This window comes from Uranotaenia lowii, chromosome 2 (assembly GCF_029784155.1).
Source record: "Uranotaenia lowii strain MFRU-FL chromosome 2, ASM2978415v1, whole genome shotgun sequence".
NCBI lineage: Eukaryota > Metazoa > Arthropoda > Insecta > Diptera > Culicidae > Uranotaenia > Uranotaenia lowii.
In genome coordinates, this window is record NC_073692.1 from 220,722,701 (window position 1) to 220,748,950 (window position 26,250).

General features: G+C 41.6%; 1 protein-coding gene across 1 annotated transcript in view; it reads right to left on the reverse strand.

Annotated features, from left to right (window-relative positions):
- Positions 1-324: 324 nt before the first annotated feature.
- The window catches only part of LOC129749239 (E3 ubiquitin-protein ligase TRIM9), a 579,998-nt gene continuing 554,072 nt past the window's right edge, over positions 325-26,250 (reverse strand). The window contains exons 9-10 of the mRNA XM_055744176.1: positions 22,834-23,067; positions 325-1,103 (exon numbers count right to left, since the gene is read on the reverse strand). Of these exons, the coding sequence (XP_055600151.1) occupies positions 814-1,103; positions 22,834-23,067 (524 nt within the window). The 3' untranslated portion in view covers positions 325-813. The remainder of the gene's footprint in view (positions 1,104-22,833; positions 23,068-26,250) is intronic.

The window sequence follows — 26,250 nt, forward strand, 5'->3', positions numbered from 1 at the left end:
TTGAAATGATTCAATAATGTAATTACAAATTTCGTAAACTAGTTGATAGTTTGAGGGTTTTAGAAATTTTGGAGCAAATATTTTTTCGAAATTAGATTTTTCAATAATTGTGTCCAACACCAAATCCCGCTTATAGTTTCGTTAGGGCTGTCTCGTAATCGATGTTGCTATTACTGTTGGCGCTTTGAGTTCAGTTTGACCCGCCTAACACACGTATCACTTTCATCTGCCTATCGGTCTGTCTGATTTTTTCCCTTTTCATTTTATCCACTCTCTGTACAATATCCCTATAAGCATTGTCTGTACAATTTAAATAGCATAAAGCATGATTATGTAGTTTTCTTTTTATTCCGAGATTCTGTCCGGGAGTGTTGTCTTCCTCCATTCTGGTGGCTGGCTACCCGGCTGCCTGGGGGCCGTTCAAGGAGCCGCCTTACTCTCTTAGCTCCTCTGCTCGGTGATGATATAACTCACAGTTTGGCCAAGCCTCCCCAGACAGCATCCATATTTCGATTATGGCGGTCTGGACGGCAGCGCATGCAAATGTTTGAATGAGGCTAGCTCTAGGGAGGAGCTGATCCGGTCGACCTCAAATCTGTGCCGGAGTTCCGTGGTTGGCGGCGGGTTGCAAAAATCATTTGAATGAAATTTGAATTAAAGATAACGTCCCCCCAAGAGCAGATTCAGTCGGCCAACCAGTCATGGAGAAGCTTCCGCAGCTGAGCACAGCCTACAACTATACTATACAATAATAATAAAGTGGCCGCCCCATTCCTACCACGTGGCATCTGGCCATCCCGAGTTCGACGACGTCTAGTGATAGTCCATGTGGGGCGCATCGAGGCCCGTGTGGAGTGTCAGTGTGACGCCCCGGTTGACGCTGACGGCCGGATAGAAGACCCCGTACAGATCCCGGAACGCCACCGAACCCTGGGGCATCTCGTTGACGATGAAGTGCAGCGTGTGCCGTTCCAGATCCAGCAGCACGCCTATGGTGCTTCCACTCGAAATGCCTCCCTCTACGCGGCGCTCGTGGACCGAATTGTGCTGGAACCAAGATCGCTGCCGGTCGATGTACATCGCGAAACCTTTGTCGTCTTTGCCTGGAATCGGGGAAGATAAGAGGAGAAACGAGAAGGAAAAACCGTGGTAAATTAGTTGATTTGGTTTGGTTTTTGGCTGCGTCCGTCGTCGTCGCCGTCGTCGTCGTCTGGGGAAATCAAATTACGCGAATCGGTAGGTCCTACTGTGGTTTAACAATTTGCTCGTTGGCAATTATCTTTAGCAGTGACTTAGCTAACATAAAATCGATTTACTCGGTTAATGCATTATTTAGTGATTCATTCTCCTTTTCCATATTGAATGTTCCGTAGAGCTGATAATTTTATAAAATCAGTCCACAAAAATATGCAGCGAAAGAAATATTCAACATTTTTAAAGGTTTTTCGTCAGAATAACTTTTACAGTAACCTTTTTGACAACTGTTAAACTTGTCGAATAAAATGTAATGTAATGTAATGTAAATTCTTGTACACAAATATAAACCATGCAAGCTTTCTCCAACTTGTTCCAATTTATTGAAAATTTGGCTATTTTATTAACCCCTCCCTCGTGTACCTCAACTCCGGGTGGCAAATGAAGGATTTCATATTTGTTCCGGCTTAATTGAATTAAAGAATTCAGGTTGAAAACCAAGATTTCCAATTGAGGGTTCCGATCCAAATTTCGCATTTTGGTTCATCATTATTATCGAAGATCGCAAACTCATAGTTTCGGTTGTGGCTTGATGATTCTTGTTACGAGCGCCAACTAGCGCTCCGAACACATCACTCCCCTATAAAACCCTGTCAAATCCGCTGTCATCTTTGACACAGGAAAAGCTTCGGTAGTATGTAAGAAAAAGAAGTCTAAGTAGAAGAGGTAGTGATTCGCATTGCAAGTTGTCTAGCTAAAGTGTGTTTCGGCGCTTAAAGACGGGTGATTTAATTATATCCATAGTTACGTTGTTCTTATCCGAAGGTACTACATGAATTACTTAGAAATCAGAATCATGAATTAATCAGAAAACATATTATGTAACAATACTTTGTATCTCTAGCCAGGCTAATTACCATACCTACTACTCTACTCCACGTTGGTTGCCTTCTGCAACATACAAAAGCATTGATCGGTAAGAATATCTAATTATCACCCAAACGGGAAACTAACTTTCAATTTTACTATTAGTATACTCGCAGTAACTCAGCACAAAGTTAGTGATCGAGCAATCAGGCATTTCTGACATAAAAAGTAAACGGTAAGGTAACAAAAGTGTACTAGAATTCACCCATTCAATTCTAACCTCAAACCGTTATAGATCGCTATACTTACTTGCTGATACGAAATTTTCTACTAAGTTGTGTGACGGCCGATCACTTACAGTAAGTTTACGATAAACAAACCTGGCTTGCATTAACCTTTGTTAATTTTAGGAATTTTATATTTGTTCCAAAAGAATAAATCATAAATCGAAACTACATCGCTGTCTCGCAACATCATATAAAATTCTGTAATGGCGAGTACCGGATCGCAAGAAGGCAAACAAAACGAAAAGGATACGGCTTTGCCGGGTGTCACCTTTGGAAGAGTAGAGTGGATAGGTCCCGAACAAGCCACAGATAACATCGTAGCAGAAAATTTGCCCGCAACATCCCTAGCGCCTAACGTTAGCGCTTCAGGACAAAAGAAACTCGGCACTAGGCCCAAGAAAGTCGTTTGTCCAAAGTCAACTACAAGTAGAACTTCTAAACGGAACCCACTTCGAACTGTTCGAAAACGTACAGACCACCACTGTGGAACATGTAACGAACGGGATTCTAGCAAGATGGTTTTGTGCGACAAGTGCGAAGTGTGGCATCATTTCTCTTGTGTTGGAGTTACCAGCAACGTCGCCGATCGGAGCACTTGGATATGTTCAACATGTGACACTACGACAATTCAAACGGAACATACTACCCCTTCGAACAGGAAACAATCCATCGGGAACCTTCACCACGGAATCGATTCAGAGCAACGAGTAGCTACTACGCTAAGTGATCGCAATGGCAACAAGAACAACGAGCGACATGAGACTAACTCCGTGGCTCGAGTGTCTGTGAGTCAGACCAGCTCTCGAAGTGACTCCAGGTGGACGAAGGAACTACGCTTGCAAAAGCTTAAAGAGCTAACCGAACTGCAGCAAAAGTACATCGAACAAAAGTATGCCATTCTAGAGGAACCAGAAACGGAAGGAAGTGAGTTCAACGATGCCTGCTCCATTGACAAAATGTCAAACATCGAGCAATGGATGAGAAAAACCAATATTGCGGGAAAAGGTGAGTCGGGATCAGTAGAACAAGACGATTGTTTTGAAGAAGACACAATGCGCCCTCCCCTCATTGAAAAACACCCAACTGCGAAATTTGAAGGTATAACAGCGAAAAGTAGTCGGCAGCAGAGCAACTTTGCTCCCGTGCGAGGATCGCATAGAAGGCTACCCGGTGATTTCAATCCAGAACAACGCTCAACTCCGTTAGCAACATCAGACATCCAACGAATTTCCAACTATGATCCCAACGAAGTATGCTTTCTCAACAGAAGTCAAATAGCCGCTCGACAAGCTATTAACAAAGAGCTACCTGATTTCGACGGTAGTCCCGAAGACTGGCCATTGTTTTTATCCACCTATCACTCGTCCACTCGGATGTGCGGGTTCACTAACGAGGAGAACATGCTAAGGCTGCGCAAATGTCTTAGAGGGAAAGCCCTGGAGGCTGTACGGAGTAGGTTGCTGCATGAAAATAATGTTACAGGCGTGATATCAACATTAAAAATGATATTCGGAAGACCAGAAACCATTATACATGCGATGATCGCTAGGATTAGGACACTGACTCCTCCAAACATTGACCGATTAGAAACCATCGTAAATTTTGCTTTGACGGTGGAGAACTTATGCGCCAATATTGAAGCCTGCGGTGTTCCCGATTTCGTTTATAATGCATCTTTACGAATCGAAATGATTCAAAAGCTCCCTTCCGTATTGAAACTTCAGTGGGCTAATCATTCTAGAACAGTAGCGAGTCCAACGCTGCTGGATTTTAGCAATTGGTTGCACGGCTTAGCAGAAGATGCGAGTGCAGTTATGGTAACAGCCTCGATCCCCAAAACTCGACGGGAGAAAAAGGAAGGTTTTCTGTATCACCACGAGGAAAATAGCGAGGATGAATGTTCACCAGACGCTGAGAAGTTCACAGCTTTTACTCATCAAGAAGCAAACCAGCCCAGAGAAAAGCTTTGTGTCTCCTGCTCCGGAAGTTGTATTACGGTTACAAAATGTCCAACATTTCTCGCACTAGACCATGATTCTAAGTGGAAAATAGTTAAGGAGAAAAGGCTGTGTAGTAAATGCCTCAAAAAACACAACGGATCATGTGCTATTAGTGTAAGCGAAAGATAGTAGATAGGAAAGATGAGAAAGTTTATATTAATTAATTAAAACATTTTTTTTTTCCGTTTATTTTTTATAAAATTAGTTCTGAAGATGGTTGAAATAAAATAAGTAAACCGAAACGTAAACTACACGGCAGTTATTTCATTGAATCACCGAAAAAAATCAATCCAAAAAACGAGAAGATAACAACAACGGTGACTTAAACATTTAAAGATACAAAAGTTTGATAAAGAAAACATATTTCACGATGTATTTCGTGAGAAAAATAACGGAAAAACATGGATACGAAATGGGATCAACAGTGAAATCTCTTCTAAAAACATCGATCAAAATGGCACGCATGAAAAACCGGATCAAGTTTTTGCTAAATTGCAGACGATACAAACTTGTACCAAAATGTCTGGACTACCGGGTTACAATACAAGTTGAAAATGTAGCATCGGCAAAGGAGTTAGCAAAACTAGTGCACCGGCAGAAAATCCGCATGCTAAGTGTGATTATAAGTGATACAAAAAGAACTTTGGAAAAGTTAAAGAAGAACAAAAAGTTTGTTTTACGAAGATTAAGTATATCGCTTGACACAGCGGAATACGGAGAAATACGAAAAATCACGGAACGAAAGTCTTGTCATGTGTTCACCAAGACTAAAAATGTAGAAATGAAAAAAATCGCCAGTTTAAAAAAGAAAAAAGTGAAAACCATAACTCAACAACCCAGCTGGATTGAAAATACTACGGAATTGGAAATCCCAGATCATCTTGAACGGGTTCTTCTTTTGGGTCCAAATTTTAATGTTCAAAACAAGCACAGCATTCCATATGTAAAATTTGTTGCAGATGTCGAGTGCGCTATCCAAAAGAAAAATGAAGCAGATGATATTCGGGCTGAGGTTGCAACAGCTGTTACAAACTATCTCAACTACCAACATCAACCCATCACGAACGAGAACGAATGGATCAGGAAAGATATTCTACACAGCCGTATTTTCCTGAAAAATCACCCAGACATCTACATAACAAAAGCCGACAAGGGTAACAAGACGGTAATCATAACAGCTGATGAATATCGTCAAAAAATGTCATCACTTGTATGCGACGCTACCACATACAAAGAAATAGAATCGGACCCAACCAACAAAATACTTAAACAACTTAATACGATTGTAGAGGAATGGTGGAAAGATGATCACATTAACACAGCTACAAAAGATAAACTACAAATTTTCCACTGCTACCCTCCAAGGATGTATGGTCTACCAAAAATACACAAAGAGAACAGACCACTTCGACCCGTGGTCTCTACGATTGGATCCGCAACATATCGCATGGCACAATATCTGGCATCAATTCTCGGGAATATTGTTGGAAAAACAGAATACCACGTGAAGAACAGTTTCGAATTTGCGGACGAAATTTCGAAACTGCAAGTTCCAGAAGGGTGCGTGATGTTATCTTTAGACGTCATCTCTCTTTTCACGAATGTACCGACGGCAAGCGCATACGAATACATCGAAGACAAATGGCATATACTTAGGAAATACACGACCATCCCGCTCGCGTCATTCGGAAAAGCATTGAGAGTTGTACTGGGAGCGTCTTTTTTCCAATACAACAAAAAATTCTACGAGCAAGTCCACGGAGTCCCTATGGGCTCACCAATTAGTTGTATTGCAGCAAACATCGCGATGGAACAGCTGGAAAAACAATGCATCGACAGATTGAGGGAAAAAAACATACACCTCTCTGTCTACAAACGATATGTGGATGATTGTTTCATCGTCGCTCGCGAAGAGGATGTGGAGTTAATTTTTGCCGAATTCAACTCCGCACACACGAGTCTCAAATTTACCATCGAGAGAGAAAATGAGCAAACAATCCTGTTTAGGCACCGGAACACTATTTCGGACAAACTTTGAAAACTCGCGACGATTTGATTTTAACTTCAAACGCAAGTTTATTTCGGTTCGATTTGGGGGTTTTATTACAGCGATCTTAACACGGCGGTGGTTTCGTTTGAACTGTGTCTCAACTGTGTTGTGTAAAAAGTGGCGAAACAGAGAAAATGTATATAAAACGAAATTCCCTATCATTGTAATCAACACATTCACAAGTTGTTTAAGTATAAAGTATGAGACGAGAAAAGAGCATAACTTTTGCAGTGCTGTTACTCTGAGTGTGTTTTCTCTATGTACTGAACAGAGCTTATTTCTCCCGAAAGCTCTTTTAGGTCTGTTTCGGGTGGGTCTAAATTCCCGTCGGCTAGTGTCAGCTCTATCTCTTACTACCACAACTGAGCGGTGAGTTTACACTCAAACATGCCGCCCGCCTTGAAATATCATTTCAAAACAAAAATAACGGTACCTATTTACAAGGCTCTGTTGTGTGTTGGAATGAAATTGTGCAAATTTCCTGCTAATAATCTAACGGTATGTGTTGCTGATTCTCTATTTTGTTTTGGTTACTGTTTCGCAAACTAATTTACTCTTACTTTATAGTGTCGTGTAGTGTAGTTTTTGTTGCTGGACACTGGACTGGAGCTGCTGACCTGTTGCGTTTTCGGTACCTCTGGAGGAAATAGTGTTGTTGTTGGATGCTGGCTGGTTGCTGCTCTGTCTGTTATGGACCCGGATCCTCCCAGGTAGGTATTGGCCGGATTGTTACCACGAAGATCAGTGAAATAGCCAACGGCAATGAAAGTTTTCCGGCAGCGAAATTTTTCTTGACATCAACACCGGTATGTGAAATGTTTTCTTTCTGTTTTCGCAGCCTCTTCCAGTGCGGCGATGGTTCGTGGATACGCAATACAGCGGATTCAACTGGTTCACCGGAGAGAAAGTTGCCAATGGACCAATTGGTGTACCCTTTCCGTCAGCGTTACCCAAACCGATGATTAGCCTAGCCGCTGCCCGGGATCGTCGTATGATTGTAGTTGCCAAGGTAAGTGACAACATTTCGATGAAATTTCATAGGGTTTGAAAGAATGAAATTTACTTTTCAGATCCGCTGGTGCTGTTGCCGACTCTCTTTAGTGGACGTCCTGCGGTCTCTAAGGTGTGTGGTACTGCGAATTGGGCCGCGTGCAAGAATAGCCCTTCTATGAACCTGCGATGCGATGAACCTGCCTGGCTGTCGTCGGTGGGCTCGATGAGGCGCTTATAAAACCAAGACGGAATTGCTACATACAAGGTGCTATCACACGAATATAGCATGACTGACTCGGATGATGGAGTTCCTCTGGCATGTGGACCTGGCAGCATGGGTTCGCTGGATAAAGCCTGCTGGGGTGTAGCTGCTCAACAGCTGTGCGTGGACCAACAACTGCTATGGATTGATTGCTCCATCATCGACCCGATGTATTTATCTGCGTACAAGGGAAAATGCTTAATTTGTTGCCAATTTGTTTTATGAATAAAGAACTTCCCTGGATGCGGAGGCGCTGGGCCTCCGCAACGCTCCTAAGAACGTCTAATGACCTTTGTTCGACGTGATGACAACCTTTCGAACCTTGTTCAGGGAGCCCCTTCAATTTCGCAATCTTGGCCAAACCTTTTTGGCATTAATATGGGAACGCGAAGTAATTAGTACAACTCCTTGCACAGTGGGCTCTCCAAATGGTACGATGTTTACAACGATATGGTGATACAAACGACATAATGCCTCAAACTGTGGAGTCTTTAAACAATTTGTGTAGGAGTCTTCAAGCATAAATTTCTTCATAAGATTTTGGATCTACTAGGATTCTACAGATGACAGGGGGAACTTCAAGCAATATGGATGGACTTTACGGTAGGGGGTGTTTCTTCAAACGGTATGATTCGTAATATTGACTTAACTAAATTGTGCATTCAATCAGAACCTTCATGCTTTGATGCGAAAATTGATTAGGCACAGTGTATCTTAAAACGATTTGGGGTTTGGATGAAATTTAGCTTTACTTCAATTCCGTTTGATTACTTAAAACGATTGGACTTAAGAGAGGAGATAGTACTTGGAGGGTTTGAGCTTGACTTGATTTTTGCCTAGTTCAAATATGCGACATTGCTAATTCGATCTTCATGCTGGCAGACACTTCGAACTAGTGTCTCAACTACTCATGGGTTAGAAATGGATTCTCATGATCGATTTTGCTTAAAGATCGACTGTACTTCAATACAAAATTCTGACACATACCATACACAAAATCTTTTTGAATGACTTTCAACCGAATTCATTCCTTCTGACTTATCATATCATCATATCATATCACAATCGCATGGATCTTTCTGACTGACACAAAAACTGACTCATCTTGGGTAGGGTTCTGACAAAACGTTCCGCTTCATTTCTGACGGTGGGTTCATGGAAAATATTTTCGCACATCGATTCTTCAATGGATTTGGTGCTTGCTCGTAACCCGACATGTTTCCAGCTTCTAGAATCGTATAAGCGATTTCTATAGTTGCTTGTAGAACCAACTAAGGTGTGAGAAACGTTTTGATGAGATTCGACCGCTCGACCTGACACTATCCAACCAAAAACTGTATTTTGGAGTGTAGGACCATTCTTCGTGGCCCTTCGTCGTTCATTTTTCATCAAATCCAAGTAATACTCGGCACCAATGATGACATCAATCGGCTTTGACTCGTGGAAGAAAGGATCGGCTAACAATTCATAATCGGGAAGCGACATGAACGAAGGATCAAACGACGTCGAAGGTAGATGTAGTGTAAGGTTTGGTAACACGAAACACTGCATAGTTTCTTGGAATCTAGATATTTTTGGCGAACGTGGACAGACTTCAGCATGTATGGACTTCGTCGAAACTGACTGAGACGACCCAATACCCTGAACTGACAAATATGTAGGCGCTTCTTTCAACTTCAGCTTGTTCGAAAACTCTTGGGACATTAAGCAATGTTGCGAACAAGAATCTAACAATGCTCTGGCAATCTGAGCGTTACCGAAACGGTCCTTAATCTTTACAAGAGCGGTAGGGAGCAGAATATTCGACGCAGACTTAACAGGTAGTGCGACGTAGTTGTGGCTTGTGCTTGGCGTTGGCAAATCGAATTGTGTGGTTGCATTTGGTGAATTGTGTGTTGCATTTTGTGTTTGAGTGTGTGTTTCCGTAACTATTGGCATGGTGTGACTTTGCTGTTGATAAGCTTGCTGTGGATAAATATGGGTGCTTTCTTGATTAGAGGGTTGTGCAATTGACTGTTGACTGAATCTCGGATTCGACGGATTTGGAACGGAGGATCGCGTAGCATGCAACATAGTGTGATGCTTTTGTTGACATAATCGACAACTGCTACGGGTGCAGTTCGTCGCAAAATGTCCAGGCTGTAGACAATTTCGACAGACTCGACTTCGATTGGCGGCTTCAACACGTTCTGATATCTTCAATCGAAGGAATCTCTGGCAGTGAAACGGTGAGTGCCATGCTTCGGTACAGAACGGGCATCGTGAATCCGATCGGATGGTTGTATGGCAAACTGTTGATCTTGTCTGACGTATTTCGGATGGTGGACTTCTTGCAGAGGTGATTGATTGGAGAACTGAGCAGTGACCTTGCAAGAACAGTAGCAGCTCTTCGTACGTTGGGACCTCCTTAGACCCGTAATGCGTCTCCCACTGACGTAATGTTGCAGAATCTAGTCTAGCGCACAACATGTAGACTAGTATTGTACTCCAAGACTCCGTTGGCTCACCGATTTTCTGCAACATCATCAAATTCTTTTCAAACTCGCTGATGAGAAAGTTCAGACCGTCGTAGTTCTCCTTTTTTAGTGGTTCGAGGGCGAAGAGAGCGTCGAGATGAGCCTTGACAATAAGCTTTTTGTTTTCGTAGCGGACTTCCAATATATTCCAGGCGACGTCGTAGTTTGCCTCTGACAGCTCGATGTTGTTTATTTCCTTCAGTGCATCACCATGCAGAGAGGAACGGAGGTACGTGAACTTGTCCATTTTCGTCAGATGCTCGTTGTCGTGAATGAGACTACGGAAAGAATCTCTAAACGTAACCCATTCTCTGATTGTTCCGCTGAAGGACGGCAAACGAATCTCTGGCAGCTTCACTCTGGACGTATTCCCTGACGCAGACTGACTCTGGCTGTTGCTGGTTGTGTTTACCCCTAAGGCATCCTTATCGCCTTGAAGTCTAAGGAGGTCACCTCGAATTGCAAAGTATCGGTCATCAAACTGCTGCAGAATTTTATCGTTCTCTTCTTCGCGCTGTTTTGCAATCTCCCCTTTGACTTCGCTGTCAGCATCTTTCTGCTCTTTCTCGGCCGCTTCGTCCAGCAACATTTCAATCTTGCTCCGTACTTCGAAAAATTCACTGTACACAGTATCAATCACTTGCAACCTTGAGCTTAACTGGCACCGATCACTATCGATCTGATAGGTTTGGATGAATCTATCAGTACCATCAAAAATCACATATAACTGCCGCTCACGTTTTTGCAAAGCCTTCAGCGTACTTCTCGACATTGCAACACTTTTTGTAATCTGACACAGGCTTCAAAATTTCGACGAATTCAGACTTGTACCACCAGACAAGCTCTTAAACTGACACGTTGTTTCTGACACAGGCTTAATATCTGAAAATGTTCCAGACGATTTGAATTCAGACTCGATTTCTGACAAGATTTCTTCTGACTTAATTTCCGACAAGATTTCTGACAATATTCAGACAAGAATTCTGATGCTGGATGGTTTTAAGACTCAGATTCAATTTTGATAAGTTTCAGAAAAGTTTTCCGACAATATTCACTTAAGAATTCCGACACAAACTGATTCAGACTTAATTCTGGCAAGTTTTGTAAGATTAACGACAATATTCACTTAAGAATTCCGACACAAACTAATTCAGACTTAATTCTGACAAGTTTCCTGACTCCAACTTAATCTCTTAAAGAAACTTGTATTTTCTGACAAACTCAGACTTAATTTCTGACACAATCTTAAATTCTTAAACAAACTTGTGATTTTCCGACAAATTCCAACACCTTGGACCCAATCCGTCCAAAACTGATTAATTCTGACCAAAATATCTGACTTGCACCTTCTGTGCTACTAACTTGCACCTTATGTGCTTCTGACTTAGGGTGTTTGCACTTAATTTTGATCAACTCAACGTTCCATCCGATCGCGACGCGAATTACCGAGACTAGCAACCCAATATTGACAGCAGCGAATGGGCACAACCAGTGAAAAATTGCAAAGTAAAATGCCAAAAGAATACCAAGACCAATTTGTAGTTAACGGACAGGGCACACACTTCATGCAATCAAAAGATCAATTCACACTTAAATCTTTATTTATTGCCACAGTACTTATTTTCTGGCCTCATGCATCAAGCCAATAATACTTCCTGGTATGTTTCGATAAACAGCTCCAAACTGCTGCGTTGTTCGCTGGTTGTTGAAAATCAGCTGTTCTCTGCTGCTTTGCTGGTCAATACGCTTCAGGTTTCGGCTTCACTTTTGATTGAGGTATCCCGTAGTAATTGTTCCAATATCGCGATGGCTGACTTTCGCAGAACAATGTAAAAAATGCACTCAAGCCAAGCTACGGCTTTTGAACGTCCAATAAGATGCACTTTAATTGTTCGCAATAACAATCACTAAAGTCCAGCACTGCGATGGCGATTTTGTGAACGCAAAATGGTTTACACTTTTGCTGCTGTTCGGGCAGTTTTTGGATTCACTTAAAGTCCGACTTTTATGTTCCGGAACCACTTTCCGGACGGTCATCCGGTTCGAAGGACCAAATGTTTAGGCACCGGAACACTATTTCGGACAAACTTTGAAAACTCGCGACGATTTGATTTTAACTTCAAACGCAAGTTTATTTCGGTTCGATTTGGGGGTTTTATTACAGCGATCTTAACACGGCGGTGGTTTCGTTTGAACTGTGTCTCAACTGTGTTGTGTAAAAAGTGGCGAAACAGAGAAAATGTATATAAAACGAAATTCCCTATCATTGTAATCAACACATTCACAAGTTGTTTAAGTATAAAGTATGAGACGAGAAAAGAGCATAACTTTTGCAGTGCTGTTACTCTGAGTGTGTTTTCTCTATGTACTGAACAGAGCTTATTTCTCCCGAAAGCTCTTTTAGGTCTGTTTCGGGTGGGTCTAAATTCCCGTCGGCTAGTGTCAGCTCTATCTCTTACTACCACAACTGAGCGGTGAGTTTACACTCAAACAAATCCGTTTCCTAGATATGACATTGCTAAGGAAAGATGGAAAAATTGAGAAGACTTGGTACCCCAAACAACCAGATGGGCGCTACCTAGATTACTTCTCGGAAAGCCCATATACACACAAAATCAACACCGCTTACGCGCTGATCGATCGTGCTTTGAAACTGTCGGATGCCGAAAAAAGGAAAACCAGCATCACCACAGTCAAGTCGATACTTAGAAAAAACAACTATCCGCAAAACATGATAGACAGCGTTGTACAAAGAAGAGTGCACAATTTGTATAACACCCTCGAAAACAAGCAACACATACCCGACGGTAGCCGTTTCATGTCGTTGCCGTACATACCATGTCTGACCGAGAAAGTTGCGAAAATCTTGCGCAAACATAATTTGATTGCAGCTCCTAAGCCGTGCGACAAAATCAAGTCCAACATCTTTACGAAACTTAAAGACCCAATTCCGATCATGCAACAAACAAATGTCGTTTATGCCATCACATGCGCTTGCGGAAATGAGTACATCGGACAAACGTCGCAAACTCTTGCCAAACGCATCAAACAACACGAAACCACCGTGCGTCTAAAACAGAAAGCTACAGGCCTAGCTCAGCATGCGTTGGAAAACGGCCCCGGTCATGTGTTTGATTTCCCGAAAACGAGAATTCTCGAACGAATCCCAAATACAACACACCGTCGGATAGCTGAAAAACTGCATATAAAGATGCGAGAGAATCGTGCAGTTAACATCCAACAGGACACAAAAGGCATCTCGAGCGTGTACAACGGACTGTGGAAAAAGCTGCGGGAAAAAGAGGAAATGGAACTACATCGCAAAACGGAACACATTCAGTCGACAGCGAGCCGCAGCAGCAGCAGCATCAACAGTGACTAGAAAAAATCAATGTGACCGCCCCAGCGGGTGTAAAAAAGCTATTAGTGTAAGCGAAAGATAGTAGATAGGAAAGATGAGAAAGTTTATATTAATTAATTAAAACATTTTTTTTTTTCCGTTTATTTTTTATAAAATTAGTTCTGAAGATGGTTGAAATAAAATAAGTAAACCGAAACGTAAACTACACGGCAGTTATTTCATTGAATCACCGAAAAAAATCAATCCAAAAAACGAGAAGACTATTTAGAATAATACCTGTCATTCTATACGGCTCGAAAAAATCGTTGAACACCTTCGCATTTATCGATGACGGGTCCGAGCTTACATTGATGGAAGACCAGATAGCTAAAGAATTAGACCTAGATGGACCCACTCAGAGCCTTTGCCTAAGATGGACCAGCGGGACTCACCGAACCGAATCCGCGTCGCGGAGAATCAGTCTGGACATCTCCGGAACTGATGAACAGTCGAAACGATATCGATTAGCAAATATCAGAACCGTCGAATCTTTGCAAATTAGGCCTCAAACTTTGGATATGATGGAAATGAGGAAAAAATTCAAGCATCTTCAAAATATTCCCATTCAATCCTACGAGAATGCATGTCCAAGGATTATCATAGGTCTAGAACACGCTAAACTTGGACATCCGTTCAAAAGTCGTGAAGGCAATTTAGATGAGCCGATCGCAGTTAAATCGTGTCTAGGATGGACAGTCTACGGAAAGTGCTCTAACAATCTAAGTACCACACTCTACGTGAACCAACACTCACTCCTGAAGTGTCCTTGCGAAAAAACTAACGATGAAGATCTCAACTTACTGATGAAAAACTTCTTCGCTATTGACAACTTAGGTCTAAATAAATCAGATAACGTTATAATGTCACGAGAAGATCAACGAGCTATTACGCTGCTGGAAAACCACACCTTTCAAAGTGGCCGATACGAAGTGAACTTGTTGTGGAAATATGATCATGCTCGTTTACCAGACAGCAAGTCCATGGCACTTAGTCGATGGAAATGCCTGCAAAGGCGACTGCAAAAAGATTCTCATCTATCCAAAATACTTGAAGAAAAGATGAACGATTACGTCGCGAAAGGGTATGCCCGTCTGCTTTCTTCTGAAGAATTAGTAGAAGATCACCCCAGAATCTGGTATCTACCTGTATTCCCTATAACCAATCCAAATAAACCCGGGAAAACCAGACTAGTATGGGATGCCGCAGCTAAGGCGCATGGAATTTCGCTAAATTCTTTACTCCTGAAGGGTCCCGACCTACTGACGTCGCTGTTTGCTGTGCTTTTGAAATTCAGAGAATCTAAGATAGCCATTTGCGGAGACATCCGTGAGATGTACCACCAGGTACTCATACGGAAAGAGGATCAACAATGCCAACGGTTTTTCTGGGGAAAGAATGACGAAACCAATATGCCATTAACTTATATAATGCAAGTTATGACGTTTGGAGCATGCTCTTCTCCCTGTACCGCTCAATTCATAAAGAATCATAATGCAGAACAATTCAAGCACAAACACCCGGCTGCAACGTCAGCAATAATACACAATCATTACGTGGATGATATGCTTATCAGCACGGAAACCGAAGAAGAGGCAATCAATTTGGCCAAAGCCGTTAAAATAATTCATAGCAACGCTGGGTTTGAACTAAGAAACTTTAAGTCTAATTCAAGCTATGTAGCCGACGCACTCGAAGGCCAATCGGAATCGAACGAGATGAGCGAAAAGGATATGAACGTCGGTAGAGAAAATAGTCCAGAAAAAGTCCTCGGCATGTGGTGGAACACGACGACAGATTGCTTCATGTTTAAGATGTCACCAAGCATTGATTCTGACATTCTCTCCGGAACCAGGACGCCAACCAAGCGCGAAGTTCTTCGCTTCCTAATGCAAATATTTGATCCATTAGGACTTATTGGACATCTCTTGATGTTTCTCAAGTGTCTTTTGCAAGAAATTTGGAGAACATCTGTAGACTGGGACGATGTTATACAGGACAACGAATATCAGAAGTGGAAAAGATGGCTCGAGGTATTCCCCGCCGTGACAACAGTTTCGATTCCTCGTTGTTATCGCAACCTTTGTACGATGGATTCCAGCACTGAAGTGCAAATGCACACCTTCGTCGATGCCAGTGAGAATGGCATGGCCGCTGCAGTTTATTTGAGATTTGAAAATAATGGCATAACAGAGTGCGCGTTACTGAGTACCAAAACAAGAGTGGCTCCGTTAAAGTTCTTGTCAATCCCCCGTTCCGAGCTCCAAGCCAGTGTCCTTGGGGCTAGACTGGCGAATTCAGTAAAAGAATCCATTTCAATAACGCTAAGCAGACGCTATTTTTGGACAGATTCCCGAACTGTCTTAAGTTGGTTATCTGCAGATCATCGTAAGTACAGCCAGTTTGTTTCACACCGAGTCAGCGACATACTGGAATCAACTACACTATCCGAATGGCACTGGATCTCATCTAAGTTGAACGTGGCAGACGATGGTACCAAATGGAAGAACCTTCCAGATCTCAGTAAAACCAGCAGATGGTTCTGCGGTCCGGATTTCCTGCTGCTTCCGGAATCTGAATGGCCACTTCCGGAAGAACCATTGACCTCTACAGATATTGAAATGCGACCCCACATACTAAGTCATAGTCTACCCCTGCCAGCTCTAATTCCGGTCGAAAACTTTTCCTTGTGGCAAACTCTGCTTCGTAAAACAGCCTACGCGCTTAGGTATATTTATAATGCCCAGAGACTGGCCCAAAAGCAACCCATTCTCTCTGGACCCCTACAATCTGCTGATTTGTGTAAGGCAGAGCAGTATCTGTTCCGATACGCTCAAAGAGAGGCTTATCCTGACGAAATTGCGTTATTAAGTGCCAAAACATCCCATCAGAAAAAAAGCTGCATTCCTAAAAATAGCCCATTGTACAAACTATGTACCTTCCTCGATGAAAATTCCGTTCTTAGGATGCAAGGCCGTATATCGTCATGTCAGTACGCTCCACCAGATGCAAAAAATCCGATTATTCTCCCGCGTAACCATCACATTACGAAACTCGTAGTTGCGAGCTTCCATCATCGATACAATCATCAGAACCACGAAACGATTATTAATGAAATTCGACAACGCTATCATGTGCCAAAATTGCGGTCAGCTTATAAGAAAATACGTTCAAATTGTCAAACCTGTAAGAACCTTCGAGCACGACCTCAGCCCCCTTTGATGAGCGAGCTTCCTGTTGGTCGACTTGCTGCCTTTTCGCGCCCTTTCTCACATATGGGTCTCGACTACTTTGGACCTATGATAGTAGTCAACGGTCGCAAGCAGGAGAAACGTTGGGGGGTATTGGCCACATGTCTCACTATAAGGGCCATACACCTTCAGGTGGTACACACACTAACTACCAATTCATGTATTTTAGCAATTCGAAACATCATGGCAAGAAGAGGAGTTCCCGTTTGCATCTACAGTGATCGAGGTACTAACTTCATAGGTGCCGACCGAGAACTTAAATCACTACTCAAAACGGTGAATCAGAACAAGCTTATGGAGGAATTTGTCTCTCCTCATACTCAATGGAACTTCAACCCCCCGGCCTCACCTCATATGGGAGGAGCGTGGGAAAGGCTAATACGAACAGTGAAGAACAATCTCGTCAAACTCAATCCAAACCACCGACCAAACGACGAGATTTTGGAAAACATGCTGATCGAAATCGAAAATGTCGTTAACTCTCGACCACTTACACACGTGGCCATTGAAGATGAAAATTCTCCAGCCCTAACCCCCAATCACTTTCTACTGGGGTCATCAAATGGCCTAAAGCCCTGGGTTGCCTTTGATGACAGCGCATTGGCGGTTCGAAGATCGTGGCAGTTCTCGCAGATCATGGCAAACACATTCTGGCGCCAATGGGTGCATGACTATCTTCCAACTCTAACACGAAGGACTAAATGGTTCAACGATGCAAAGCAGATCGAGGTCGGGGATATTGCGGTTATTGTAGATCCAAACCTACCACGGAACTGTTGGCCCAAAGGACGCATCATTTCTACGCATCTCTCACCTGATGGTCGCGTTAGATGGGCAACCATACAAACTACCAGCGGGATATATGACAGACCAGCGACGAAGCTAGCTGTGTTGGACGTTGGCGTAAGCAAAGTCGTACCACAAGCGAACAGCTTGTGCACTTCGAGGGGGACTGTTACGAGCGCCAACTAGCGCTCCGAACACATCACTCCCCTATAAAACCCTGTCAAATCCGCTGTCATCTTTGACACAGGAAAAGCTTCGGTAGTATGTAAGAAAAAGAAGTCTAAGTAGAAGAGGTAGTGATTCGCATTGCAAGTTGTCTAGCTAAAGTGTGTTTCGGCGCTTAAAGACGGGTGATTTAATTATATCCATAGTTACGTTGTTCTTATCCGAAGGTACTACATGAATTACTTAGAAATCAGAATCATGAATTAATCAGAAAACATATTATGTAACAATACTTTGTATCTCTAGCCAGGCTAATTACCATACCTACTACTCTACTCCACGTTGGTTGCCTTCTGCAACATACAAAAGCATTGATCGGTAAGAATATCTAATTATCACCCAAACGGGAAACTAACTTTCAATTTTACTATTAGTATACTCGCAGTAACTCAGCACAAAGTTAGTGATCGAGCAATCAGGCATTTCTGACATAAAAAGTAAACGGTAAGGTAACAAAAGTGTACTAGAATTCACCCATTCAATTCTAACCTCAAACCGTTATAGATCGCTATACTTACTTGCTGATACGAAATTTTCTACTAAGTTGTGTGACGGCCGATCACTTACAGTAAGTTTACGATAAACAAACCTGGCTTGCATTAACCTTTGTTAATTTTAGGAATTTTATATTTGTTCCAAAAGAATAAATCATAAATCGAAACTACATCGCTGTCTCGCAACAATTCTTATTTTTTATTTCAAATAATTGAAATAAGATATGGGTAATTTTTAATTACGTTTAAAGTGAAATCTTGATTTGGATTTTGAAAATCATTCACATGATTTCAATTGTTAAGGCTGATGCTGCTGATTGTTTGACATAATTTGGAATTCCGGTGGATAAAGACGGGATTTGCATCGGAAGCGCAGATTTTCGAAACTGTTGCTGATGATTGTTTTTTATTTGACCTTCCGGTGGAAAAGCATCGGAATTGGCTCAGAAATAGCAGATTATTAAGGCTGCTGCTGCTGCTGCTGATTATTGTTTGTGATTTCGCCTTCCGGTGGTATAAGACGAATTGGCTTGGGAAGCGCAGATTTCTAAGGCGGCTGCTGCTGCTGACTACTCCACGTTGGTTGCCTTCTGCAACATACAAAAGCATTGATCGGTAAGAATATCTAATTATCACCCAAACGGGAAACTAACTTTCAATTTTACTATTAGTATACTCGCAGTAACTCAGCACAAAGTTAGTGATCGAGCAATCAGGCATTTCTGACATAAAAAGTAAACGGTAAGGTAACAAAAGTGTACTAGAATTCACCCATTCAATTCTAACCTCAAACCGTTATAGATCGCTATACTTACTTGCTGATACGAAATTTTCTACTAAGTTGTGTGACGGCCGATCACTTACAGTAAGTTTACGATAAACAAACCTGGCTTGCATTAACCTTTGTTAATTTTAGGAATTTTATATTTGTTCCAAAAGAATAAATCATAAATCGAAACTACATCGCTGTCTCGCAACAATTCTTATTTTTTATTTCAAATAATTGAAATAAGATATGGGTAATTTTTAATTACGTTTAAAGTGAAATCTTGATTTGGATTTTGAAAATCATTCACATGATTTCAATTGTTAAGGCTGATGCTGCTGATTGTTTGACATAATTTGGAATTCCGGTGGATAAAGACGGGATTTGCATCGGAAGCGCAGATTTTCGAAACTGTTGCTGATGATTGTTTTTTATTTGACCTTCCGGTGGAAAAGCATCGGAATTGGCTCAGAAATAGCAGATTATTAAGGCTGCTGCTGCTGCTGCTGATTATTGTTTGTGATTTCGCCTTCCGGTGGTATAAGACGAATTGGCTTGGGAAGCGCAGATTTCTAAGGCGGCTGCTGCTGCTGACTGTTTGTTATGATTTGGCCTTCTAGTGATTGGATTGTAAAATTAAGAGGAAGGATATTTGGAAAAACAAACAACAGATTTAGCTTAGAATGGAATTTTCAATAAAGATATAGGATATTTGGAAAATTTGGAATCTTGTTTAGGAACAAAAAATCAAAAGTCGATAAGAAAAAAACTTTCAAATTCGAATAGAAGTGAGAAGAAAAGTAAAGATGGTATGAAGGATATGAACAAAATAAATGAAATTTAATTTTTTTTTTTGTATGGGTTTATGAGCTACCTGGCTGACCCGGAAAGGAAAAACAGATCGGGGGACAGAAGAGGAAAACTTACATGAGAGTAGAATAGCTTAGAGTAGGATAGCGGCAACAGAGCCCGAGGGTTCTGAAGCACCAGTTTAGGGAAGCGTTAAGATAGTGCTCGACGGACTGGGACAATTGGGCCCTACATGAGCTTCGAGTTAACCCAACCTCCAATTCAACCGAGCAGTAACAGTATGGTAGCAAAAGTTATCATATGCTTACGTCTCGATATCATTGTCAGAAGGGTTCACTATCTTACCGTAGTTGAGTTATCCCTACCTGCCCCCTAACCTTACTCGATGCAATAACTTTGAATTTATTATCGTTTTAGATTGACTAAAAAAACATATTTTTCGAATTCAGAACAAAACATCTAGATAAGAAGCTATCTCTCAATGCAGCAATTAATAGAATTTCGCTAAACACAAATAATAATTGTACCAAATGTTTTGGAAATTAAAAAATAATATAGAGATACAATTATGAATTGCATGTTCAATATCTTTTGTACTATCATTGACTTATCAAAATAACAGGATTTAAACCATAATGCAAATGGCGATGCTGTTCTTCTAAAACTCATTGCTAATTTTGAACAACTTCTCAAACAACTTTCCTCAATCTTTAGTTTGGTTAAAATGAATGTCAATTTTTAAAACCCCGATATTATTTTCCTGGACGAGTAGGTTCTTGATTATCAGAATCATACTTTCTATCTTCTACATTCCTTATTTGAATTTCAAACCTAATCAAGCTATAAGATCGAACTACAATAAAAAAGTATTAAAACGAGAAAGAACTATGCTGTTCTTCTAAAATCTCGAACATTTACAACTTCACAGAACAACTTTCTTCAATCTTTTTCGGATGAAATAAATTACACTCCTATTTATAAATCTCCAATATTATTTTGCTGTGCTATCATCTATCTTTTACTTCATTATTTGAATTTCATACCTAACCAAAAAATAGACAATTCTATCAAAAAGTTTTGAAACGCAAAGGAAATATTTTTGACAGAAAACTATCTAAACAGCAGCTTAATCCAATAAGCCTCTAGTTCTTGTAAAATGCTTGATTTAAGAATAAGCCAACAAAATAAATGAAATTTAATTGAAACTATATAAAACAAAAGTTGTATTCGGCAATACTGAAGGTAAATAAACGCCTATTGCTGCTGATTGTTGGTAAAAAGTTTGCCTTCCGGTAGAAAAAGACGGATAGGCTTAGGAAGCGTAGATTTCTTTAACTGCTGCTGCTGATTGTTTTGATTTTGTCTTCCGGTCGAAAAAGGCGGAGTGGCTTGGGGAACGCAGATTTTTAAGGTTGCTGCTGATTGATTATTTTGATTTGGCTCTCTGGTGGAAAAGGACGGATTCACTAGGAGAAGCGCAGATTTTTAAGGCTGCTGCTGCTGCTGATTGTTGTTTATGATTTCGCCTTCCGATGGGAAAAGACGGATTGGCTTGAAAAAAGGCAGATTTCTAAGGCTGCTACTGTTTTGGCCACTAAGAGAAGCGCAGATTTTTAAGGCTGCTGCTGCTGATTGTTAGTTTTTATTTGGTTTTCCGGTGGAAAATTACGGATTGGTTTAGGAAGTGTTATTTAACGATTTTTACTAATCTCAACTAAGAGATTCATTCAAACACGTCTGTCACAAGAATAGATCAATGACTGACTTGTTTTGTTTGTTATGAATTGTGTTGTCAAAATAACAATCGTTGCAAAGATATTCATTTTATCTTATTTACCCTCAGTGTTGCCGAATACAACAAAGGTTCACCGGGGAAAGTGGGGATGGTTTTTAGTTCAACTTTAAAACATCATTTAAAAAAATCAGTAGTAGATCAATATTGATAAAATTACGATTAATGTGACGAACCCCAGGTAGGGTTTGGAGACAAAATTTTAGTGATTTGTAAATAATCTGTTTTTTCCTTTATTATTAACCGCCTTTTCTTTGCCTAACAGATTATTTCGAATGTAAGGATTGTTTAAATGTAGAGTTTTTCGTCAAGAGCCAGCTAGTTTACGAGGAAATTGCAATTGAAATAAATGCACATCAACGCGACATCGAAGTTGAAAATAGAACATTCACAAAAAGTTGCTATAAACATCCATTATTGTCGGAATCGTATCTCTTTTACAGTTATTGAACAGATTACAAGTAAATTTGACATTCTGCATTGAAATTTTGAAAAATTAATGCACTGTGTTGTTTAAATAGCCATCGTCCCCCTACCCCGGAGTACCTTATTGTTTTATATTATTTTAATTAAATTTTATATATTTTGTGCATATCCTTCATATAATCTTTGCAACATAGTTTCATAAGTTATAAAAATTAGGCATGCGATTTAAAAGACTCAAGAACTTTGTTTTGAAAGTTACGTTTTGAAACAAAAATGATAAATTATGTTTAAAGAAAAATAATTAAATGAAAAAGAAAAATAATTATAACATTATTCAGCCTATTACCCCAAAAGTTATTTATACAACAAGTTGCAAAAATGAATTTTTTCAGCACAAGTCATAAATTTATCCAACGAAGCTTGCTGATTTCGTTTTGAAGAACCAACATATTAGTACAACAGTACATTAGTACAACGGTATCATCAAGTGCTACTTTTTGAGACTGTTTTTTGCTTGCAAATTCTCAGTCCAAGATTTACTTGATCTGAAAATTTCCGGAAATATTTTGTTAAACCCTTCTTATGGTTTTCAACTAACAAATACATTTTAGTTTCTTTTTGTTTTGAATCAAAAAGTTTGCTATCGAGATTTCAGACAATTTTCGCATGCATTGCAACGTAATTTCCCAAACAGAGCACAGCACCCGTAAAACTTACCCAGCATCTTGTCCCGGTCGACGTCGATTCGCGCCACCCCGAAGGCAGGATCCGTATCGGCCGTGTACTTATCGATGGTAAACTCCCAGTAGTGAACTCCACGGGAAAAGCCAACCGATCCAAGGGCCACCCGGTGCTCCCAGCCATCGACAGAGACGGTCCGGTTGTCATCGGAGAAGTTCAGCCCGGATCCGGGGCCGCCGCTCAGGACCGGGTCGAAGGTGAACCAGGCCACTGCAAAGAGAAAAGGAGAGAGATGGAATGTAGGTAGGTATCAGTTTCAAAGAAGGTGCTCCAACTTATGTTGTTCAGATGCAAGTTTTATGATTGCCGGCTTCCTCGAAAGAGTCGTTCATTTGTTAAAGATATCAATCTACAAGTCGTGCACGTTTGAATGTGTCTGCCGTTTATTTGTTCGATTCTCTCGGGGCAAAAGTGAAATAAACTACCTAAGCTCATTCGAAGTTTACATATCAATGTTTGAATAATCTGCTTCAAGAAGCGGGATCTAGGAAATGGATTCCAACACAAACTTTAAAGATCTGATTCATTGGGTTTTTGTCAATTTGAAAGCTTCATGAAAATCTTAATTAATAAAAACTTTTACAAATTTGGTACCTACTCGAGAGACAATTAATTTAGATTATAACGAATCGATATTTATTGATTGTTTTCTAAGCTCGTACACGGAAATAAAATCTGTTTTGGATCAAAAATTCGTTATTATTATTTTGAATTCAGGACTTCATATTAAAAGATGAAGTATGAAGACTTTAACTCCAATATGAGTTTCATTCGCGCAGTTGAGATTTTTTTCCTAATTCTTTTTTTTTTAAATTGCATAAAAATTGTGATTGTATCATTTTTTAATGAATTTACTCAAATATTTCATGATGTTGTCTTCTTTGCTATGTTTCTCAAGGCGTAGGTTTCTATCGATTCTGGCTGGCGAATGATAGACAATGTACAACTCGAGACCACATACACCCAACCTTCGAGTAGTGGTCATTACGTTGCGAGTTACTAAGCTTAAAGAGTCCGAAGCTATGAAATGAACTACGCAAAACAATCAGCGTAGCCGATGGGACCACAACGTGACCACAACAAGATGATCTTGGGCGGTCAGGATGATATTTAATTTAAATATGAACTTCTTGGCGAGTGTTGCGAAAGTAGCAAATATGCGTGAATTAGACACCCCCTACCGAAGTATTGCCTTAGGGCAGGTACCGGTTTGGGAAATAGTCTGACGCCCCATGTGGAGTTTAGGGCATATGTATACACGGATGAGTATATAACGAGTTGACCCATTGTTCCCATGTAGACACGGCACTCGATGTGCATTGGGACCAATTCGTAAAATTCCTTCTTCGAATTTACCACCTGGGTAACCAAAAAAAAAAGAAAAAAAATCACTTCTTATCTCTCGATCGAAGCTACAATGATAAGGCATCATCTTCTGCGTAGCGGAGGTCAGGGGTGCGCCGCGAACGTGTGTAGGATATTCCAACGCCGTGCCGGGGGGTATCCGAGTATTTAGTGCCGCTTCCTAAGGGGGAAACTGCGGGGATAAGACTCTACCTTCCTCGTAGCGGACCTCGCAGGAAGAGGGTTAATCACATTCGGGGGATACCCACGGGTAGAGAGGCTCTTGATTCCAGGCGAGCTTCTCGAGTCGGTTTAGAATATCGTCACTGTCGGGAAAGATCCGAGTCGTAGCGTTCAAAGTACCGAATGTGTGCCGTGACAGGCGCAAGTCCAGAACAAGCTGCTCTCGATCTGGCAGACGACGGGCAGAAAATCCTAGGGTTGCCACCCAAAGGGATAAAGAAAACCGGACAACGGTCGGAGTAGACTGACTCCACCGACGGGGGGCTGTTGAGTAGAGTGCGTCGGAGCATGCGAAGGATGCTCCATCTTCGGGGAGTATCCGAGTAGGGCGGTTCCCAACGACCGAAGCTGCGGGGATAAAAATTGACCTTCTTCGGAATGGAAATAGTTGGGAAATCCCACGATCGGGGAATACCCACGGGTAGAGCGCTGGGTGAGCCATTCAAGTCGGAGTAGGATGACGTCTTCGCCAGGAATCATCCGAGTCTTTGCGTTAAATCCCGCGCGTGTGATGTGACAGGAGCAAGTCTAGGATAAGCTGTTCTCGATCGGCACACGACGGGCATGGTGGCATCCTGGAGATAAGAAGTAGGGCTTCGAGTCGTTAGAGGAAAGTCAGGCCTCGAACCTTCGGGAGGAGAGGTTTGTTTGGTCAACCCCGAGTCTTTATAATAAGGGGTCGGGTCTCGAGTCGAAAGAGGAGGGATCAGGCCCTTAATCAACAAGAGAAGGGGTATAAGTGCTCACCTCGAGGTAAGATCTCGAGTCGTTAGAGGAGAGATCGGGCCATGAATCGTACGGAGGAGAGGTCAACCTCGAGTTGATGCGAGGAAGGGTCGGATATCGAGTCTTTTGAGGAGAGATCAGGCCTCGAGTCGCGAAAAGGAGAGGTTTGTGTGGGAATCTCGAATCATTGCGAGGAGATGTCGGTTCTCAAGTCGCTAGAGGAGAGTTCGGACGGCGAGTCGTAAGTATGAGAAGTTTTGCTGAAAGTATCGTCAATGAGTATTGCTTGGAACGCACTAACGCGAATAGACCTTTCATTATTGAAGAATAGTGCGGCCCCTGGTGGAGTTTTGGAAGTAGGAGGTTTTAACGGAATATATCATGAGTCTTCCCATTGTACCCATGGACCCAGAGTAGCAAACTGAGGGAACGCGGTAGCTCGCCGTGCCTTGGAATACAATCCGTAAACCGGAATTTATCACCTAGGTGATCGACTAATGAAAAAAATATCACCTCTTGTCTTACAACTCCAAATCTTAACATCCCCGTAGTTCTAGCTGGGGTTCAAACCCCCGTAGATGCTTTGGTCGCAGGCTGACTGAGAGAGGGGGCTCCGTACGCGTCTGTTCTCCATGTCACGGGCGGCGTGCGAAGTGCAACAACGTCCTGGTGGTGTTTAGGACCCGAAACAGAAACATCACGACGGTCCTCCTGCGAGATAGTGGGGTTAGCTGTGGGCCTTGCGAGCCCATGACTACAAAAAACATAAGCAACGAACAACAAATTTCGGATGGAAATCGGCAAGGACCCACGTGACGAAAAGGGACTAGCGATTGGAAACTTGGAACATGGAATTGCCGATCTCTAAATTTTGTGGGCAGTACCCACGTGCTCTCCAACGAATCATAGAGCCGCAAATTGGACTTCGTAGCGCTGCAGGAGGTATGCTGGAAAAGCTCCAATGTACGTGCGTTCCGAGATGGTCATACCATCTACACAAGAGTATGGAACAGCTTTGCTATAGATGAAAAAGATGCTAAAGCGCGTGATCGGATGGGGGCTGATTGACCCACGAATGTG